This window comes from Pristis pectinata, chromosome 14, assembly GCF_009764475.1.
Source record: "Pristis pectinata isolate sPriPec2 chromosome 14, sPriPec2.1.pri, whole genome shotgun sequence".
NCBI classification, from domain to species: domain Eukaryota; kingdom Metazoa; phylum Chordata; class Chondrichthyes; order Rhinopristiformes; family Pristidae; genus Pristis; species Pristis pectinata.
In genome coordinates, this window is record NC_067418.1 from 40,460,533 (window position 1) to 40,483,941 (window position 23,409).

General features: G+C 40.3%; 1 protein-coding gene across 4 annotated transcripts in view; it reads right to left on the bottom strand.

Annotated features, from left to right (window-relative positions):
* The window catches only part of LOC127577612 (mitochondrial glutamate carrier 1-like), a 110,891-nt gene that overhangs the window by 17,914 nt on the left and 69,568 nt on the right, over positions 1-23,409 (bottom strand). For all 4 annotated transcript variants that reach the window (XM_052028903.1, XM_052028902.1, XM_052028901.1 and 1 more), the window contains exons 5-6: positions 13,082-13,172; positions 4,475-4,593 (exon numbers count right to left, since the gene is read on the bottom strand). In XM_052028903.1, coding sequence (XP_051884863.1) covers positions 4,475-4,593; positions 13,082-13,172 — 210 coding nt within the window. The remainder of the gene's footprint in view (positions 1-4,474; positions 4,594-13,081; positions 13,173-23,409) is intronic.

The window sequence follows — 23,409 nt, forward strand, 5'->3', positions numbered from 1 at the left end:
CAGAATCTGGGGGGAGTTGATGTCACGTACCAGCAACAAAAGAAACACACAGAGTCCTGTATAAGTGTTAAAAACTATTTTATTAATAACTACTTATATTAAGAAAGAGTAAAAGTAAAAATGTTAGATCTTAAACATTAACCCCAAAAACTAAACTCGAAGTGTGTGTGTGGCAAATTCTCAAACTCCAAGTCCAGGAATAGTTCTCAAAGTTCAGTTCAGCAAGCTGTAAGGTGAAACGTGAGCAAGGGCTTCTGCAAAACCACCGTTGACTGAAGAGGAAACGTAGAGAGAAAATAGAGACATTACGAAATCCAAATGTTCCACGATGGAACCCATACGACACCTCAATGTCTACTCAGCAGTGACAACTCCACCACTTTGTTCCAAAGCATCTGCCACCCTGAAAGGCACTCGAATCGTGGCTGTCCACACAAATACCTGTTTCCCACTACAGGTTAACGACAAAGTGGACTCCAGTGGATTATTCCAAAAATCCATACGTGGATTGTAGTGACAGACACAGTTACTGTTTTTCCATCTATCGATACAGAGACCAGCAAGCTGGTGTTTCTCTCTCTCTTCTGACCGACTCCGACTGTCTGCTCCAAAAACATCATTACGTCCTTATCTTCTGTCGTCGTCATCACGCCACACACACACCACTATGCTCTATCTCAAAGGGACCTTCACCAATAGTAACCTAGTCCGTAACATTGATCAGAATAAAATAAAACAGGATTCACATAGGATTACACGAATCTTACATTAATCCTGTTTCTATTTCTAGTTCTGCGGACTGCCCCCAGAACACTCTGCTCAAAATATGCATTTCACTGTGTATTTCAATGTACGTGACTAATAAAGATATCTTATCTTTGCATTATTACGAAAGAATAGAGAAAAAGCATGGAAAGAGGCCCTTCAGCCCACTGACTCCCTGCCAACCATCAACAGTGGGCCAAAGGGCCCGTTTCCATGCTGTACGTCTCTCTGTCTCTATTCCCTTCGCAACAAAGCGAAAATAAAAGTCATCACAAAATCAACACGTCAAACCAAAATTTAATGGATCAAAAGATACCACTTTTGAAAAACATCAACCAAATCACCATATGGGTTCTGATGGTGCCTGTTTTCCATGTACCTTTATCTGTCCTGCAGCCCCTAGCTCCCCATTCACACTTATTTCACATTCTTCGGTCACTGACCATCAAACCGCAGGTGCTGTCTGTGTGGAGTTTGCAGTGATGTAGCCCTTATATAGCGCTCACCCCAATGGGTGCTGCTGCAAGCAGCAGACTCTCAATAGACTGGAGATAGCTTTGCAGGATACTTTTGTTCTGTGGATGTTCAGTGCAAGGCCCATTCTCCCATACGCTTCAGGGAATTCATCCATGACGATTTAGAGCTTGAAGACAAAAGAGACTGCAGCTGCTGGAATCTAGAACAAAAGCCAGATTGCTGGAAGAACTCAGCGGATCAAGCAGCATCTGTGGAGGTAAAAGGTGTAAGTAGATGTTTCAGGTCAAGACCCTGCATCAGGACTGAAAGGGAACAAGGAGGATTGCCAGCATACAGGAGTATGTAGGTGGGTGGGGTGGAGGCTGGTAGGTAATAGGTGGAACTGGATGGGGATGGGATGGTAGGGTAGGGGTGAACAAAAGGGAGAAGAAAGCTAGGTGGATAGGTGAGTGTTTGTGGGAGGAGAGCACTGGGGTGTGGGTTACCTGACATTGGAAAATGCAATATTCATACCATTGGGTTGTAAGCTACCCAAGTAGAACATGAGATTGTGTTCTTCCAATTTGCATTTGGCCTGTCTGTAGCAATGGAGAAGGCAGAGGACAGACAGGTCAGTGTGGGAGTGGGGAAGAGATCTGAAACGACATGCAACCAGAAGCTCAAGATGGCCATTGCTGATGGAGCTCGATCTCTGAACATGTGCATACACAAGTATCATCTGTACAAAGGAGCTCCATCACTGGGGATGGAGTGACCGTCATTCTGGAGAGGAGGCAAAAGAAGGTTGAATAGTTTCCCATTAGTGCTGCAGGAAGCGCACTGGAAGTGAAGTGCAGCACTGAAGACCAAGTGAGAGATGTGTTGGAGTGATGGTACAGCCTTGTTTGATGTGTCTGCACTGAGACTGGGTGCAGTGTGGGCCCACTGGAGAGAATCACAGTTCGCATGCCGCCATGCAGCAGACGTAGGATGGAGATAACTTTGAGGACAAGTGAATTTGAGACAGATGCTCCACATTACCTCTCGATTGGCGGTGTCACACACTGCTATGATGGCAGACATAGGCCGTGTACAGTGGTTGATGCTGCTCCCTGCTTTTCCATTGGTGTTGTTGCACAAAGAAGATCCTGTCCATTGTGCCTCCAGGTGGACAGAAACCACATTTGCAAAGCAGCCCTTCAGCCACTGGAAGGGGCAGTTGAGGAGAATCCTGGTGATGAGTTTCCCTCTCGCATTTGGCAAGGAGAACTTCTCTGCAGTTATTATTGGAGTTGGCTCCTTTCTTGCAGACGGTCATAATTATGGCATCTCTGAAGACTGCTGGAACATCCTCCTCTTCCCAGATGTGGGACATGAGGCTGTGAATTTGAGTCCAAGGTTTCTCGCCACTAGACTTCAGAGCTTCAACAGGATTACTTCCTGCTCACAAGGCCCCGTTGTTTTTAATTGACATATCATCTTTTCAACTGCTTGTCCATCTGGGCTGGTCTCGAGGGAATTCAAGTCAACAACAGTGTCACAGTTAAGGAGCTCAAGGTGCTCCTTACAGAGGAAGCTGACTGTCTCACTAACTTTGATAATAAGCTCTCCTCTTTTTGGCTTTCAGTGTAATTGGCCCTTAGGTGTTGATCACCTGTAGAATCCTTATCCCGATGTAATTCTTGTAACACGCTCGTCATCTTGTCGTTGCCAAAACCGTTTCGTCAGAGGGACAAGTACAAGACCACATGGCTAAGCCCCAATCTAGACACTGGCAACTGTTAAGATTATGTACATGTCTGAGTGAGAAACCACAAGGATGTCTGAGTGAGAAACCACAAGGATGTCTGAGTCATCTGCACCATGAGAGGTTCTGATCACCGTTGGGGTAGATCACCACCCAATCCGCTCTGTTACCTCCATCAGCCTGGCCCCAAACAAAAGCAGCAATAGAAAAGCTATGTAAGAAAATGTCGAATTCTCAAGGACACTGAAAGGAAAGCCTTTCTCAGACAATGCCTCACAGACAACCCGACGACCTTCAACCAAAAGGAATCTTGGATGGTCCACAGTGTCTGGACCGCCCTCAAGTACACCAGAATTATCTACTCTTGGCTTTTCTATCATAAGACATCAGGGGTGGTTTGATACAAATGCCCAGAAGATTTAGGAGTGAATTAACTACAATCTTAATGTGTTCCTGGATGGGAAAACTCCCCAGGCCTCCAAAGTAAAAACAAACCCTGCAGGCACCAGCAGGCCAGAAAACCCATGGCTTGAAGAGCTGACAGTGGGTGGAAAGAGCTTAAGAGTTCCAGCAACTGGCTGATAACCACGGGATGCACCCTTACTTCAGCCACTGTTAATATCACCTACAGCCCAAATACCCAAGGATCCAGCCCACTGTAGATAAGTGATTGGGGATACCGTGATTCGAGCAGTGGCCAAGGCTAAACCTGTATTTAATTGGGCGCGCATGCTGAATATGATTCACTGACTAAGCCCTTCACAAGGTCAACAAACATTTTGTAACACTGAAACCAGATCCTTGAGCTAAAACCCTGGCGATGCTCCACCCAGCTACTTGCTCCCACTGCCTTTCCATCACATCTTAGTGTTTCCTGTGGATTTGAATGACTCTCAGTTTCCACCTCCTCTGTCAAGATCTTACAGTCCATTGCTGGAAAACTTGTCTCCCTGCACCCTCCCAAAACCAGCCAACTCTGGGCAGAAATATTCTTAAGGTTTCATCACCTTCAATTGCCCCATTTGGCCAGCTTTCTTTTTAAGAATGCCAACATTTTTGTAGGATAAGATTTAAAATTGCACAAAATACACTTTTTCTTGTTTTCTTACAGCAGTTCCAAAACATTGTAATAAATTTAGATAAAAAGTTACAAGGTAGAAGGTGCAAACCAGAAAGAAATGGGTATTGCCAAAATCAATACAACAAACTGAATGCAAAAAAATACCCCACAGATGCTGGGAATCAGGAATAAAAACAGAAGTGTTGGAAATACTCAAGTCAGAAAGCATGTGTGAAAAGAGAAACCGTTGATTTATCAGGTTGAAGATTTGACAAACTGTGGACAACTTGAAATATTAATTCTCTCTCTTTCCACAGGTGCTGCCCAACCTTCTGAGTGTTTCCAACATTTTTAGTTTTAGAAATTGAATTCTGGAGTCTGGATCAGTCCTGGAAGAATGGTTGCATCGGTTACCGGACGCATTCCTCTTTTGCAGTTCCACCTACCAAGACGACCTGCATCCTGCAGCTGGATCTTCAACATCTCCATGGGGGTGGTTACAATAACCTGACAGGTCCCAGCACCACAGCCTGCCAACATCTCCTTTAGCAAAGTCAGCTTCTTCCTACAAAGCAAGTAGAAAGGTAACAGTGGATTTTTATAATTAATACTGAATAATGTGGCAGTCATACAACACCAGTAGCCTAACAGATGCATCACTATCTTGCTCCCTATCTGTAGAGCAAAAGGTTTATTTTGAGAAATGGAACCAAGTGATTTCTTGTAATTCTATTGTTGTTTTCAAGGGCAGGGAAATGTCAATTTCTAAGTTGTCCAGTGTTTGCTTCTGAAACAGGCTCAATGGGATTTAAAGCTTCCCTGCATTATCACTTGGTGCTATGTCAGTGTATTTCAACCCACTGTGAATTCCCATAACTTCCATGCAAGATGGTTGGTGCCAGTAGAATGAGCCACGTGGCATCATCAATCTGAGCTGGAATTTATGCTGAACCAAAAGGACAAAATGCCAAATAATGCATCCAGCCAATCGCACAACTTTTGGAAGTCTTAAAAACAAAACACGCTCACAAAAGTTGCCTTCGTAAGCTACATTTTGAAACAGTACTCTGTAAATAAAAAAATGCACCCTTATCACACCAGTGTGAGGTACATCATTATCCTAAGCAACTTTTGATTGGTTGAAGGCAGAAAATGATTTGCATGTGACAGAACACAAAAAAAACCAAGGTCACTTATTGATCAGATAGCAAAACAAGGAGAGGGCACAGTGGCACAGCTAGTAGACCTGCTAGCTCACAGCACCAGTGGTCTTGGTTCAGTCTTGACCTCCAGTGCTGTCTGTGTGGAGTTTGCACATTCTACCTGTGGGTTTCCTCCAACATCCCAAAGATTAGTAGGTTAAATGGCCACTGTAAGAAAGTGCTCCCAGTGCTGTTGGGTGGTAGAATCTGGGGAGAGTTGATGGGAATGTTGGGAGAACAGGTCACGGGGAAAATTAGTGGGAAAATGGGATTGCTGCGAGCCATTGTAGACTCAGTAGGCCAAAGGGCCTCTTCCCCGTCCTTAGGAAATTTGAAAAACCATTCAAACAACTGCACACAAAAGGTGCAGACACAAAAATCGGGTCCTGGTGTTGAATATCTGGTCCTTTAATTTAGAAACATAGCAAAAAGGCACAGTGGCAAAGAAATTTCTGTACTTTTCTCCTAACTTCAACTGAAGGGCAACACCCAAAATAAAGTGTTCAAAACTATGATAGATTTGATTAAAATTAAAAGTAAAAGTTACAAGCCTGAAAGAAATGTTCGTTATCAAAACTAACACAATTTGAAACCAATCTCCAAAATCCTGTGCTATGCCTTGTGAGATGTCTAATGACAGATCGTAGGGAGTAGGAAAGGCTGTGGGCAAAATACTTGCTCAAAAGGTACATTTGCAACCCGTGCATATCTGAACAAGAATTAGCCACAGAAGAGGTAATGTTGAAGCAGATCCAGAACACTTTTGTCTTGGGTTGGACACCATACTGGTTCTCCATTTAAGAATCAAGAACAATGACAATGCTTCAAAAGCACACCACCTGATGCAAGGATTAGCTGACAAGTGTACTGGAAGTCTCCGAGAACCATCCCCAAAACCATAAAGGACTAAAATAATAATTTCACAATAGATTCCATAGTAGAGGAAAAGGCGACACTAAGACAGGAGGCCAAAAGCTTGGCTGTAAAAGTGGGGTTGAGCTACAGCTTCTTGAAGAGCAATGTTAAACAAAACTATAATCGGAAGTCTCTTTTGTCCCCGAGTATAATTGTTCAATTTTGCAAAGGTTGATTAATACATCAGGACATATCACAACAGAGGAAAGATGTAGATGTTTTGGAGAGGCCACAGAAGAGGTTCACCAGGATGTTGCCTGAATTGGAGTGTATTAACTATGAAGAAAAGATTGGACAAATTTCAATTATTTTCTCTGGAGTGTCAGAGGCTGAGGGTGACATGACAGAAGTGTACAAAATTATGAGAGGCATAGACAGGGTAGATGGTCATTTTCTGAGGGTGGAAGTGTCAAATATCAGAGGGCATAGGTTTAAGGTGAGAGGGGAAAAGTTTAAAGGAGATTTGTGAGGCAAGATTTTTGTTTACACAGAGAGTGGATGTGGAAGAGTCTGCAGTTCCCACATTGGCCTCATCAGTCACCTCAAAACTCACAAAATGCAGGTAAATTGTTCTCGGTCCCAGGGCACTACCTGAGACGACAACTTCTCACGGGGTCTGGTAGCAGAGTACAAACTTACAATAACTCCCCACCTACCTATGTGAGAATCTGGGAACACATCTCATTCACTTGAACAGAGAGGAATGGCTCCGAGGAACCACGGTAGTTTTAATTTACATGTTCTGATTTGTTTTGTTTTTAAAATATCTTAATTGTTTTGTGATTGAAAATATTTAGGTGTTGACTTATTTTTTAAATTGTGAATAACTCAAATCTTTTAATACTTTGAATTTCTTTATCGTTTCTGAATGTTTTAGAATATTTCAGAAATATTTCATGGTTTGACATCTTTGCTGTGACTGAAACTGGCTGCAAATGCATCAGACTTGCTTTGACCCTCAAGTGACAGACTCCAGGATCATCGAGGATAGGAATACTCTTAGAGCCTCCTCTCCCCATTAAATATTTAATTGTCCACATTCATTCATGTGTGTTGTAGGACTGCAGAGCTTTGATTCTGCCTACGGGTTGTGGGATGACCTAGCTCCACTGCACGTTGCTTTTAATGTCCAGCATGTCTATGTTGCAGATCCACTAGATCATCACCTCATCTTCATTTTTAGGTAAGGGTGTCTTGTTCCTAGCATATCCTTCTGCATTCCTCAAACTAGGTTTGGTCCCAATGGATTAACAGCAGTGGCTCAACAGCAAAAAAGTGCTTTTCATCATCTATTTATAACCCTTCAAATAAAATTGTATGACTATAGAGGACAATACCACACCAAGACAATATAGTTTATTAATGCACTGATCAACTCAAACATGGATAGGAATCCTTCAAATTTTCCCCACAAGATATCCTTCACCGCACCCCTCCCCCCCCCCCACCCCCAATATTGAGAGCCATAATTATGTGCTTTTATTCAGAAGGGGTGTTTCTTCCACTATCTTTATGTTTGAGGAGTGTTAGGTGAGTTCAGAGAGTGAAGTTGATAAATTAGTGTTTCAAATCTTCTACGGATTGTGTTATTTAGTTTGACCTGTTGCAAATGGGAGACAAGTGAAAGGAAACCACACAGTTTATTTTTAATTCACATTATGGAAAGGCAGGGAGGCTTTGGGATTTTATTACATGTCACCATCTATTTTTTTCTGTTGAAACGCTTCACAAGATCATGTAGTGAATAATGATATCAAGTCCAATGTGCAGGGAACTAAGAAACACAAGAGACATAAAAAGCTGTCTCAGTTTCTCCTCTTACACACTAATTTGAATACAATTCCAGAAGAGGATTTACGCACCACTGCAGCTCTGAGTGAAAAGCCAAAGTGTACGCCAAGTAAGTGGCAGGAGGCATTCAGCTTACATTAATTAACGTTCAGCTTGTTCTCTGATAAGGTCCATAATCTGACACAGCACAGCTATTTGTATCATCGGAAAAATCATTAACATAACATCCACTCTCTTGCAAGAAACCAATCTGTCAACATCAAAGGTGGATTTTCTACAGTTGCCATTGTAAATGTAGGCAAGCAAGTCAGTCAAGTAGGCACTCACAGCTGAGAATGATCCTTACATAAGCATGCACAATCTGGAAAGAGTTAATAGGTACTGAGAAAAGACAGGCAGATATCCTGACTGATATACTGTAGTCCAAACATGTTGGTGCTAAGGGCCTGTCAAGTACAGGTCAGCTAAAATCAGCCAAACTACTCAAGCGCATTGGTTCAACGTGCCTGTTAGTCTTCTAACACTAAACCCAATCAAAATAAGACCACTTATGTTCATGGCTATGATCTTGTCAATGTGGTCACTTGCTGTGTAAGTCTACTTCAAAGAAAATTACCCATTTGTCAGTTAATAATATGAAAAGCCATTTTTCTGAATTTATAAGGATTATTATCTAGTCACTGCATGTCCTTCCAATATAGGGAAGCATAGATCATGACTTTTATGATAGTGTAAAATGGGTGATGGTGGTGTAAGAGACGTTTTACATCTTTCTTCATTTTATAATACCCAATGATGTCAGTTCCCAAAGCTCTTCATGTATAACTAATTGCATTCCTCTCAATAGATTTTTTTCCATTTTTAACACCCACCACCCCGAAACACGCACAGATTTGTAACACAATTATACAATCTCAAATTCTTTTAACTTCCAATGTCAAATTATTAAATGCTTTCTATTATCAATCCAGTTACAATAGTATTTTACGTTAAATGGCATCAGACTGACTTTGCTGTCTCTGGAAAGATTTGATAAAAATGGAAATCAGGTTCCGTGCCTGAAGCACAGCATGTGTTTCTATGGACTTAGCTTTCTTCAAGCCCAAATATTATCCCCAAACCTGTAGGCAGCAGATGCAAAATAAAAACAGTCCACGTATAGGATCAACTGTAAGGTACAAGACTGAGAGGATGGTTTTCTGAGCAAGACGTTACCCCAAGTATTGTTCCTGAAACATAGATACAATCTGATGGCTGACTTGGAAGAGGAGGGTGCCTCAAATGGATTGATTCAATTAAATGTGGAGCAAGAGGTGGGAAAGGTATTTGTGTATTCAGCTTCTATTTACTGTGAGAATCACTGCAGTGATACAGATTGTTTGGTTTTAAAAAAACCATCTTGACAAAAAGAAAGTCTTCTGGTGGGGAACAAGATGTTAACACAAGAACAGGCCATTGATCCCTTTGAAATTGATAGATCATTCAATTAGCTCATTTATCACCACTCCATGAACCTGCCGTTGATCCAAATGCATCCATATCACTTAAAAAATTTCAACATTTAAAATTTCAAAGGAAAGGTTTTCCATATTTACAGACAAGAGACTGCAGATGCTGTAATCTGAAGCAAAAAAGGTCTCGATCTGAAACGTCGACCATATGTTTGCCTGCACAGATGCTGCTCAACCCACTTGAGTTCTTCCAGCAATTTGTTTTTTGCTCATCTTCACCTTCTTTTGCATGAAAATGCATTTCCTCCAACTTCATGATTAAATGGCTTGACACCACTTTCAAATTTTGCTTTTCTGTTCTTGCTTTGCCCTTCAGAGGAATTAATTCCTTGAAATTTACTCTATTAAATTTTAAATATTTTATAGATCTCATAGGTGATCTGACCAAGCCTCTGTACACGTTCTCCCCTTTAGATTCTAGTCCCTTTGAGTCAAAGGCCAACAAATCCAAGAGCATTTCTAATTACTTTATGCACCCCACCACTTCAGCACCTTCAAGACTGCTAGGGAGAAGAGTTGCCAAAATAATGGTGAGAAGAGCTGCCAAGATGCAACATGAGCAAGTTATAATTCCCCCCTTTGCCCCCCCCCCCATTCATTTTCAGGGAACAGGGCATCAATGGCTTGGCCAGCATTTTTTGCCCAGTCCTACAGCCTTTAAGAACCTGCTCTTGAACTGCTACAGTCACAGAATAGAATCACAGAGAATTTATGATATAGAATGAGGCTACTCAGCCCTTTGCTTGAGGGCTGGCTGAAAAACTACCCACCCAATCTCAACTCCCAGCACCAGGTCAACAGTTTGTAGTTCATAGCTCTTCAATTACACATCCAAGTGCTGTTGAAATGCAGTGAAGGCTCCTGCTTCTACCAAACTTTCAGTCAATGTGATTTTTTTCCATCGTCATCCCCTCTCTGATCCTTCCACTAGTTACATTAAATCAATGGTCCTCTGGCTTTTGACCTCTGTGCTAATGACAATAAAATAAATAGGAAGGATCTATCTAGGACTTTTTGGTAAAGGCAGCAGCAGCACAGAACTCTTGGAGGAGGAGACCTGGAATTTGGACCCAGCACCAGTGAAGGAACACCAATATATTTCCAAGTCAGGATGATGTGTGACTTAAGAGTGGAACTTGCAGCTGGTGATGTTCTCAGTCACCTGCCTCCTGGTGGAATGATTTGTTTGGGAGCAGCTGTATTGGACTTTGCAGAAGACACACTTTAGCGAGAAAGGAAGAGAGTGTGAGAGAGAGCACGAAAGCATGCAGGGAGGAGAAGTTATTCTGAGATTTATGAATATGCATGGAAGTGGAATTCTTAGGCCTTGGAAGTTATACTGCATAAATATTAATGTACAAATGAAGTTGCACCGAGACACTAGCCTGCTGTTTAATGCGTGCACAGCATGAGAAGAGCTGTTTCTTCAGACACCACAATGACATTATGATGGACTGGCAGCTCCTAGTTACAGGGCCCCAACCTGCCCATATACATCTCCTACTTCTTTTAAATTACAATGGGAAAATGAATGCAGGAAATATGAACTATTTCATCCAAATGTTCCCAAAATGATAGTCCTACTTCTGAAAAGATACTAGTAATTAAAAATAAACAAATTAAGCAGGATCTTTCTGCCACTATCTAGTTTGCCAATATCAAAGTCATTATCCCTGTCTTTTCTGTCATATAGGACAACAACGTGACCTTCACAATGTGCTGAATATGTGAAGTCAACCAATATCCAAAAGGTACTTCCCTCATTCTGCTTCAAAGGCTGATAATCAGCAATATTTGGTTGTAATAAACGACAGCACCAGGGACCAAAGGTTGCATTTTTTGACATTAAGAAAAAGGTAAAACTAAAAGGGGAGGTTCCATTTTGTAGAAAAGGGATTATTTCCCTCCCTTTCAAACAAAACACATTTCCTCAAAATTTTATTCAAAAGCTCTTGTTTAATTGGCTAAGGATGAATTTTGTACAAGTTTTCTATTAAGACACTGCATCTGTAATGGAACTTTTAACAGGTAATTGGGCCTTGATCAAATCATATAATAAAAAGCAGGCACTGAGGTCAAAGTACAGGTCCATGCACACAAACTACAAGACCATTCCATTAAGAGTGGCTGGAAAATTAACCAGTACAATTTCTTTTATTTTGTGTTGAATTTTAAAAAGTGAGGCAGAGGGCAAATGTAACAAAAGGCAAGGGGGAAAAGAGGAGGCAAGGGCAAGAGAAACAGACAGATAGGCAGAACCAGAAAATCGGAGAGAGAGAGACTGTTTTGTGGTGTTATTATGGATCTCTAATCCCTTAGTCATTTACGTCTCATATATCGGAAACAGCCATCATCTATACACAGTGATTATGTGTGGGAGCATCTGCTGGCTTCTCTGCAGGGATCTGAGACAGGCAGAGCTGCAAATGACTTTGACTGTCTGCCTGCAAGGTGAAAATGAGAGTAATCACCAAACAAAGATTGATCTGGCAAAAGGAAGGGGTTCTTTCATAAACATCCAGCATTTAATTATTCTTTAAATAACAAAACTTTTTGATCACTAAAATTCATTGCAAAAATTAAATGTAAAAGATTAAGGTGGAAAACCGCAGTAACCTGTAGCATTGTTGCAATGGGCAATGCTTTTACTTTCAGAGTTCTAACCAAACTAAGATATGTCAGCACTAGAAAGGAAAATTCTTGCTCCAAATTGAAACCGTTCAAGATGCTAATAACCTTTTGGTAATGCTTTGGGAGGTTGCAATTTTATTTCTGTCTAGTTTGTTGTCCTTTTTGTTTGGATTCTGCATCAAAGCTAACACAAGCTGAAATGCATAGAAACTGGAATATGCCACCCAAATTGTGCATCTTTGTAGATATTTAAGGAAGCCCAAAACAACCATCTAAACACAATATTAGAGGATTAAATCTTGCACACAGAAGGTACATGTACATCAGTCAAATATGGTTTCATGGAGGAAGTGAAAGAAAGGTGGCTTAAAATGGTGAAATGTGTACTGAGATGGGCAGGCATGGTAGTGTAGCGGTTAGTGTAACGCTTTACAGCGCCAACGACCTGCGTTCAATTCCTCTAAGGAGCTTGTACGTTCTCCCCATGTCTGCGTGGGTTTCCTCCGGGTACTCCGGTTTCCTCCCACATTCCAAAGACGTATGGGTTAGGAAGTTGTGGGCATGCTATGTTGGCGCTGGAAGCGTAGTGACACTTGCGGGTTGCCCCCAGAACACTATGCAAAAGATGCATTTCACTGTGTGTTTCGATGTACATGTGACTAATAAAGAAATCTTATCTTATATGAAGCCTTTAAGTGAATTAGTGTAGCTCAGTCAAATTGGCATGATATTCAGGTGAAATTTTATAAACAATGAGAAACTGCATGGAGAGATGTTCCTCTTCAACATTAAAACAAACAACATTCACTACACGCTTTCACCTGATCTCAGCCGAGTCAGCTGCGATGGTTCTACAATCTCCATCTTTATTGCCATACTTGGAATAAGTCAATAGTATCAAGTTTTAGCTGCTATACTTGGTTAAACTTCAGGTAAAAGATTTCTTCTTCTCCCCTTATACCTTCATATTTGGCCCAATCTGTCAAAAGAAACTTCCACTCACCCATCTTTGGACAGCATATGACGGAAGAAATCATTTGCAGCGAGTTTGATGGCCTTTTCAGGTGTAACTAGGGTAAGATTGACAGCAGCTCCTGGAATGATGTAGATTGGGGATGAATAGAGGTGGGGTGGGTGGGAAGGGAGAAGAAAACACAAGCAAATCATTTCCAGTTATGAAAAGTCAATGTATTTCTATCTCCAAATCTTCATCTTATAACAGTTCAAAACTAGAAAGCAAATACAACAGGTGCATGTGCACTATTATTATAAAGCAAAATTAATTCAGATATCTATGCTTCTGTGACTTCACAATGACAGCTCTTAAATCTTACATGAAAACAACTGAAGGCAGCGGACAGTGAGGTTAGAAGTAGCATGAGCATCATGTATGGTTAGTAATGGAAAGCTTTGAAAGAGGCTGCAGTTCTTATGTGGGTTGTTCTGCGTCAAACATTTTGCAGAGGACATGCAGCCAATTATGACTCACTATTTCAACATGTCACTGTATACTCTGCTTCCTTCTGTTCAAAGAAGGACTGCATGCTAGCACAACACCAACCAGCAAACACATACTGTACACTGGAGCAGCCACTTGGATGGGATATCACTGTTATAGGAGTGCACTTAGAACAATGTTAGAATGCCAATGAATATTTAATTGTTAAGATTGTAAGTGTATCATGTGTTTGAACAATGTACACAAAGGATAAAAAAGCTCAGCAGCTCCAACCAGAACAGGGAGTGTGTGTGAGTGTGTACGCCGCCCACCATCACAAACTAGCGTCTTGGCTTTAGCTGGATCCCTTGCTGATGGGCAGTTAGACACACACAAACACACACAAGAGGTGCAGCAAGGGAAGGCAATATTGCCCTTTGAAATCCCTCTCTTCAAGGATTGCCAAACTTAGCCAAGTCCAGAAATGAACCAATGGAGAAACAGCAGACATGTAACTTAGGTTGTTTTCATGTACAAAGACAAATCATTTCAACTGCTCTGTGGTCTCAATCAATCAGGGAGAAAAGGTACCAGTAGAATCTAATCAAGACTGCCCCACCTCCTTCCAACTTCTGTGATTTCATAACAGCTGCTTACTAGTCAGCTTTTTGTTCATACTTTGCAGAGCTTAACAATGCACTTATTTCTTGGGTCAGCCTACTCCGCTCCTTGTTGGTGCTGTTGAATTTGGCTAAGAGATTCTGATAATTCTGCAGTGACAGGAACAACCTGAACTGATCCGGAATGACTTTATGACCATAAAGCCTGCAAAACCAGAAAAATAAAATTCACCAAAAATAACCAGCAAAATGCCAGGAGAAGTTTGCTGTATGATTTTGTCTTGAAAAACAGCATCCGGCACTACTGAAGGAGAAACAAAGGAAAAGGTGCCCACGATACTGCTGCTTCAAGAAAAAACAGGCAGTGTGCTTTAGAAGTAAAGATACCAACACAGAACAGGAGATGAGACGCAACCCAACAATTATCTCTCCAAGGACATTTTAACACTGGCACTTTTTTTTGAAGCAGCTCCAACAATGAACAGTGGCCAAGTTGCCACAGCATTGCAAGGTAGGGGACACGTTGAGCAGATTGTGAAGAATCAGAGCAAATGGGAATCAAAATAAGCAAAATAAAAAGTGAACTTGTATTGCTGCCGAGGCCTTTGGTCAGCTTTGAAAATACGCACACCTTTATTTTGGAGATCATGGTTGATTTTCCACTTAAGTGAGGATGTGTTTCAGATCTACACCATTTTTATCTTCTCACAATTTGCAGAATCCACAGCCATGGAGATAAAATGGGTGGTTTGCAGAGGTCATCATTGTAAAACTAAATTGTGGGGGTAATAGGAGATGCACAATGGAGTGCTGGCAGCAAGTTTAACTATATATTTCCTCAATGCAATAGGGACCTGACTTCCACTCACCATCTGCACAAGATGCGATAGTTCCTCTGAAGGCGAGATGGACCAGGAAAGAAAAGGCCAGACTCAGTGGTTGGTTGTTATCCGTTCTTTAATCGAGGTTCAAGGAGATTTGAGGAGAGTCATGCATATCTTCAGCATCACAAGGAAAACAGTGCTGCTGCTGTGACACTGCATCACCAAAATCTGAACTGTGAAGCACTGTTCACAATGTATGGAACATTTAACTGTTTACATGACAGATGAGGAGAGGGGCTGCAGGTGAAGGCTCCTGCAATAAGTGAATCTAGAAATAACATCAAGCTTGGAGGATGAAGCAATCTCTGATGCACAATGAGGTGCAATTCTGAACTTTACGTGACCATGGAGTCAGTGGCATAAAAATCTGCCTCAAAAAAAAACTCATGACAGATTAATGGAACTGGGAGTCTTTCAAAGGCATTCATACACAGAGCCAAAAGTGCATTTAACATAAGATTCACCACAACTGAGTTTTTTTAAATTATTATTGAAAGCTTCCAGGAGATCAAAGCAGGGACTATTGTGGTCATGTGAAGTTAAGTAGTAATCTAAAGACCACAAGTACAAATCGTAGTGTAGCAGACTGAGAATTAAAAAAATAGACTTGAAAAGTAAATACAAAATTAAATGGAATGAGTACAAGTTAATATGAAGGTGTCAGGCTTGGTGGAAAAACTCAGTTAGGGAAGGAAGCCTTCTGTTGAAAGTAATGGGTTGACTCATATGCCTGATGAAGTGGCCAGCAGTCCACTCAGTAATACCACTTGGGAATCTGCAAAATATCAGTACTGCCAGTGACATCTACGTTGCATGTTTGAAAAGAAGTGCCTCTTGGGGGAACTTTTTTAAATAAATAAATAAATAAATGAATGAATGAATAAATAATCAATCAATCAGCACTTTTTAGGCTCAATGTCATTACAGAAGGTATTCAAGATTCAAATGAATATACAGCAAAACTTCATTAATCAGGCACACTCAGGACTTTGATGGTACCTGACAGGCAGATTTTCAGGACGATTGGATGTTCTTCCAATTAATAGTCCTACACACTTAACTTTTTTTTAAAAAGAAAGATGTTACATTGTAGCATAATACATTTTTCAGTGAACCTGGCAAGTTTAAAAGGAGTGCAGGAACAAGGGCCCCCCAATGTGTTTAAAAGGGACTGTGAGAATCAACATCCAGTGAGCCAAATTCTGCGGTGTAACAGAGGATTCTCTGATCTACGGGCCGTTCCCAGGGACACACACAGAGACGGACATCAACTGCTGCTGGAAGGTCATCAACTTGGTGAAAGACGCTCTTTGGTCTGCCCGAGACTTGTTGGTTTTCCAGCACTGTGAGATGTCCGTAGGGGAATACTGCCGACTGGCACATTCCAGGCTGCAGGAGTACGTGCTGAGGGACGCACTGAAGCTGGGGGCAGCCAACGCAAAGGCTCGGTGGGGAAGGACTACAGTTTAGGGTTCTTCTGCCACTGGAGAGGGAGGGGCGGGGACAGGCAAAAAAGCCCCTAAATATTGTAAATATGGGACCGGGTAGCTTTCAGGGAGCCACACGTGTGGCATCGGTGCTGTTTTTATTTTTTTATTTATATACATATATGGTAACACTAATGAATGATCTGTACAAGAATGTAAAGGTTTGCACTGTTTTGTAATTGTATATAGTTTGTCTTTTATTATGAATAAAGTTTATTTTGAATAAAAAAATCTTATTTCTGAACAAAGGATTGCCAAAGTTTTACTGGGCAGTTTATTCTCATTGTACATTAATGTAGATGGATTGGAGGACATGTAATCCTCCACAACATTATGTACAGAGAGACATTCATTTGCAAATGCTCACTGGCAGCTGGGCATGGTACAGCATGGCAGAGACATGGGAGTGGAATGTGCAATCTCACACAGTACTCCTGGACAGGAATGAACTTGCATATGGCAGTCATATTTTCCAGAATTCGATTCCACTTCTCTAACCAGATTTTACAACCGTGAATTCATATCAGGTCCTACAACATCAGTTGTATTTGATGCAAACAGCAGTTTTCTGATGGATAACGTAGTTGTAAATTGTGGTGATCCTCCCATGGTCATAATACAGTTAGGAAACACAAGGTCAATTTCCAGGGTTACCGAGTTCTTCAACTAGCTCTGCAGCAAAGAGATAAAGGCTTATCATCTTCATGTGATTCAGATGTTGGAGAATCCTGTGCTCACTTCTTTCCTCTCAATTGCAATATATACACAAGTCGAGGAAGGGGATGAGAGCGATTAGGGAAAAATTGATATACAAGCAGCAAAAAGTTCATGCTCATCATTGGACAGTCATCAGTGGAACATGGTGACCAAATCAGGAAATGAAGTGATTCACTGCCACATTATTCTTGGATTACATCACAGCCTAAAGTATTGCAGGCAGTAAATAATGAGAAACCAATAGATTTATATTTAAATAGATGCAGTTGATAGATTTTTTAGATACCAAAGGAAGCAAGGGTGCTGTGGTTAGTGTAAGAAAATGGTCCCGAGGTAAAAAAAAAATCCACTATCTTGTTGAATTTTGGCCTGTTTCTGCTTCTATTTCTTATGTTCTTATACTGTTGAACGTAGCACATAAACAACATCAATAGGTGTCAAAAAATTAAGAATGGCGAAACACAAAAGATGGATGCTATGACTGCTCAGTTCCATTGGTCAATTTAAAGTGTCCAACTAAATTCATAGTGATGCATGAGCCAAGCAGGCTTTGTGTTAATGGAGAATGATGTGATGCAAATTCAATCTCACAGTTTACCAAATTGATGAACTCAGCTGCAACAAAGTTCCTAACCAGCAAAAGACCATTTAGGTTTCAAGTGAGGGAATTAAAATTGGAAGGTGTGAGAAACATGGCTGAAGGTCTCTTAGCAACTAATCCAACTACAAGGCAATGAGTAGTCTTCAAAGCCAATTTTCAGACTGGCCACACGAGACAAGGAAAAGAGAAGAAAGAAACTGGAAAAGGAGTTTGCACACTCGCATAGAGAAAAAAAATTGACCAACATCATGTGATCAGTTACACTGCATTAATGCATGCCACCCAAGACCAAGTTTTCCAAACGTTCTTAAACCATACTACTTTCTTCATAACACTCAAATATTCAACATATTTTCCATTTTTTAAAACAAAATGGGAAATTTGTGGCTCTGCAGTTCAAAAGAAAATAGAAATATTCTGCAAGGACTGTCCTGTGTGATGATTTATTCAAATTAAATGTACGTTTCAACAGTTCACCAATTCCAATTGCCGTTAACTCTTGGAGAGAGTATGCGACTTGGAGTGGAACTAAGCGAGATAGGAACCATCCTGACAGGGACATATATTGAAGTTCCTTAAATGCTATTGGTTTGGCATCCAGAATTTGGCCATCTAACTAAACTGTGGGAGCACCCACACCACAAGGACTGCAGCGGTTCAAGGAGAAGCCCACCACCTTGACAGGACAAGGAGTGGGCAATAAATACAATCTTGTCATCATTACCCATACCCATGAATTAAAAAAAATAACAAATAGTAAAAAAAAAACCTGTGCCAACGTTATGGTCCAAATGTTGCTTCTTCAAGAGTAGAGCAAACTTTTTTTTGAACAAAGATTTTAAACAACTAGAAACACTTAGACCATCAACTTGGGAAAAAAAAAATGAAGTTCCATGCAAAACACCAGTTAGTAAGAAAAGGAGCCTTGCTTCAAACATCCCTTCACCATTCTGTACAAAAGGCATTTATTCAGCAATCCCATTTCTTCCCCAAGTGCAACATGTTCTTTCAGTTTATGCATTTACCATACCATTAAAAGTGGCACTGGTCTTTTGAGTGCCCATATTTTCTCGTACTCTGAAAGAAAACAAATAAAGTATTTTCACATCTACAATTGAAGGCTTTCTTTGTAACTGCATACTCACATTATCAGACAAACACCTTCCAATAACTTGACTACAAAAGCAAAACACAAATTTTACCCAATGCATAAACAGTAACTGGCTTCAACGTTCATTTCAAACTGAAAGAGGACTTCTAGATGAACACCTTTGACAATTAAGTCGTGATGTGGTCTATTTGGCAGTGAGGCATAATTAATAGAGATCGAGATGGCTCAGATTTGATCAATCCTTTCTGAATGAGCTGATCTTAGCTAAGGAAAAGAGAAGGGACAGAATACTGTCAGAACGGCTAGAGTAGAAGTGAGGAAAACAAAAATCTGTCATCTTCATGTTATTGAGTGATCATTATCAGAGAGTAATGTCCAAACATTCATTCAGCCGAGAGGAATGAGCTAGTGTGTGATGTGGTCCTTGCCTTTGTGGTCAAAGTATCTACCAGTGTGGGGATAAGGAAGCTCACATTAAATTACCAGCTTCTTTGTAACTGAAACCCAGCATAAGTCAGTATCTTTAAAACTGACTATACATATTTATTCATAAATATGAATATTTAGTTCATTATTGAATCACATTTGATTAAATCAAATTTCCTGCAAGAACATTAGTTACTTTTTTTAAAAAAAAAATTCTGAGCACTCCATTACTCTTCCATACTAAAGCATTCCCCCTTGTAGAAAATAAATCATTGAGCTCCAGACTACTTTCAATTAAAAGATAATAAGTAGATACCTAGACTGCAATCAGACTGGTAACGTGTGAGCTAGTACCAAATTAAAAGTCTACAACCAACTCATCTTTCAGGGATGTGCACCTGCTATCCATATTACATGACTTTAATTCTACATAACATCGTTGACACAAAGTCAAAAACTGCATTTTCAATAAATGTTGCCTATGGGTACCTCCAATACACAAAAAGTCATTCAGGATAAATATTAATTTGGAGCAGCTATATTGAAAAGTATTGGATAAACAAAGAGAAATAAACACAGCTTATTCAATGCAAAGCAAATATACATTTGCTGTTTAATTTGCACCATGTTGAAAAGGGTTTTGAATTTCTTCCAGTGTCAGTGGGAAGTGAGTATGCAGGAAGCAAAAAATTTCTATAAAGTTCAAGTCACACACAATAATGCTGTTGTCTCAGTGCCCTGCCTGTAGCCTGCTCTCTTACAGAGCTTCATTTCCCTAGGAAATTGAATGCCATTGAATAATGAACAGTCCATTATTCATTACTACGCCTATCTTCTTGCCCACTCCTGGAATGTTAAGATGGGACTGTTCATTCCTGCTTGTTCCTACATCCAGTTGTGTAGTTCTTTGGGTATTTCCCTTTTGCAGGATTTCAGAGTAGGAGTAGCAATGGACTGCTGGTTGTCCAACCATGACTTACAGGAGAAAGCAAAAATGGCATTAAATCTAAGGAAAAGAGTTATGAAATTGCAAGAAAAAGCTGTAGATCCGAGGATAGGGAGTGTTTTAAAATTCAGCAGAAGGATGGCCTAGAAATTTATTAGGAAGGAGAAATAGGAGAGTAAATTAGCAATAAACAAATGCAAACTGCAAGAGCTTCAATAGGCATGCAAAGGGGAAAAGACCAGTGAAGACAAATGAGGATTCCTCACAGAGATTTTATAACGGGGTATAAGAAAATGGTAGAAGATTTAAAGATAGATATCTTGGCACTTTGTCTGTCTTCACAGAAAAAGACACAACAAAAATGTCCTAGAAATACTGGAGAACCAAGGGTCCAGTTAAAAAAAATATAGGAATTAATGAAATCTGCATTAATAAAGAAATCCTATGCAAAAAACTGATTAATCCTGAGAATCTGGTGATCTACAGACTTTTGAAAGAGCAGGACAGAGAGAGTGCATATTCAGGTTATAAATTTCTAATAAAAAGTCTACAGATTCTGGAATGGGTCCTGCATTTAACAAACAAGTGATAGAAAGGAAACAGGTGATAGTAACAGGGAACTATCAACCTGTTAGTCTGACATCACTATTTCGGAAAATGCTGATCTCTATAATAAAAGGGTGTGACATTAAGACAGAAAATAATGACAAAATTAGGCAGAGTTAACTTGGATCTATGAAAGAGAAATCATTTTTGACTCATCTAATGGATTTCTTTGAAGATGGAGCTAGTGGAGTAGATAAGAGGGAATAGATAAGAGGGAAGTACAAAGGCAGTTACTGAACAAGGTTACAAGGTTACAGCACATGGCATTGGGGAAAATATGCTAGCATAGGCTGAGAGCTCCCCTGCAGAAAGCAAACAAACAAACAAACAGAGTAGGAATACACAAGTTCTCCTCAGGTTGACTAATGCAGCACTGTAGGGGGTCAGTGCTCATTTCCCAACTATTTACATTCTTCAACCCAAAACATAACTCAATTTATCTTCCCACAGATGTAGCCTGACCTGCTGAGTATTTCCAGCAATTTCTCTTTTTATTTTAGATTTCCAGCATTTGCAGTTTTGATTTTCAATGATGAGCCCTCACCTAGGATGGAAAAAAACAACTTCACCATCCCCTACTCCCACTATTCTCCATTAACATAAGCTACGTTATCTAACACTGTCAGCCAAGAGAGCTTGAAACCACAAATTTATTTTCTTCTGTTATATTCCATTTTACTTTATAGGCAGTGTAACAGTTCTAAGAAACTGAAAATTTTAAGAATGCCTTAAGCAAGAACAGAACCATAGGGAACACCAAAAACAATGGTTGAAGAGATCCAAAAGAGGCTACTATTGCAGATTCTTAGACCATGATTGCTTCAGCAATGTGTAGACCAGAATAAGACTGGTTATGACAAGGCACACAGAGGTATCAGCAGGCGCCATATCAAATACATCAGCTGGATCAAGGTGGTAACAAAGCACCATGGTTGCAATAAATTAAGAAATCTTTTGTCACATATCTACTACGGAAGCCACTTAGTGCAAAATATACATTGTTACAGAAGCTACCAGAACATGGCCAATGACCACCTTCATCCAGAGTTTGTTCTAAGAGCTCTAGTTTGTGGGGCAGCATTCATTCTATCGGTGAACTTTTGCCAGATGTTTTTGATCACCTTTTCCAGGGAAGAGTACCCTCTAATACAGCCTCCATCCTCCTTTCACCCATGATGCATTCCATTATAGAGTCCATTAATACAGTTGTGCAGGGCCAACTAGTTTACTAGAATATTAGTTGCAATTCCATTCTCCCCCTCATTCTATTAACCATCGATTCACTGTCAAGGATGTTTTATTAATACAAGTTTTAGATGAAGTACTGGAAAGGTGCTCAGCACCTGGGAGACTGTAGCTTTCAGAAGTTAATGCCAACACAAGCTAAAGGCTCTGGTGTAAAAAGTTAGCAAGAAAAACCAAGCAGTTTTTCAGTGTGTCCAGAAACCAATCCACGGTTATTTTGCTGTGTTAGTTTCTTCACTTGCTAATCTTCAAATTGAAAGCATAACATTATCTGATCACTCGGGAAAAGGTTCTGACACCAGCATGAAAGAAAAAAGTCTCAACTTGCTCTAAATATGTATTTAACTAATAATTGTGGCTAACTAATAAATGCAAATTCAATTTCTAACCAGGTAATTCATGGAGTGCTGTTCAAAGATAGTGCTATTGCTGTGCCCAAACTACCAAATTCTCAATGCATGAACAAGAGATACTTTTTCCTCCAGCAACCTCTTCTCCATGAAAGTGACTAATGCTGGGTTTATAGTTTCAAAAAGCAGAAAGTATATTGCAAATGAGCAAGTTTAGTACCAACTGCAGCATTTTCTCATCCAATGCTGCTTTTCAGCACTGATCAAGTGCATCAATTCCTACTATTTCACCACTGTTTGTTCTGGAGATCATCTGCCTGCAAACTTGGCTCAAAGTTCTGCTCTGGCACTTCCCTAGTCTTTGTGGCTCAGAAATGAGAAATTGAACCTTAACTTCTGCAGAAAGATAAACAATTGCAGTGGAGGGGGGAAAAGAGAGTGCTGGAAGTTGAAAAGTATGTGCTCTTCTGATGATAGTGACATTTGGAAAAGGTCCTGAGCTGGGTTGAGAGACATGTTCAGAGCTATTGGCCAGAATCCTTTCTATGAAGCTTGTTCTATGGAATGTGCCCTACCAATTTTTGGTTTGCTTCTGTTACCACCCCCATCATCTTACAAAGCTCACTGAACACTCACGGATAGGTTACCACTTGAAGATTTCAGGACTGTTCTCCACAATCGATGAGGAGCTCAGTTTTAAATTCACTTTTTCAAACTTTAATTTTGGATATACAGAACTTAAAACTGAGATTTTCTCACTCATACCAGTTTGGACAGTGTTGAATGCAGCAGGTGAGGATGCTATTTTAAGCATGCACACAATATTTTGACTTGTGTATTCTACTTAAGAACATTCAACTAAATCAATCCATAAATAAAAACTAAAAAGGAAATGACATC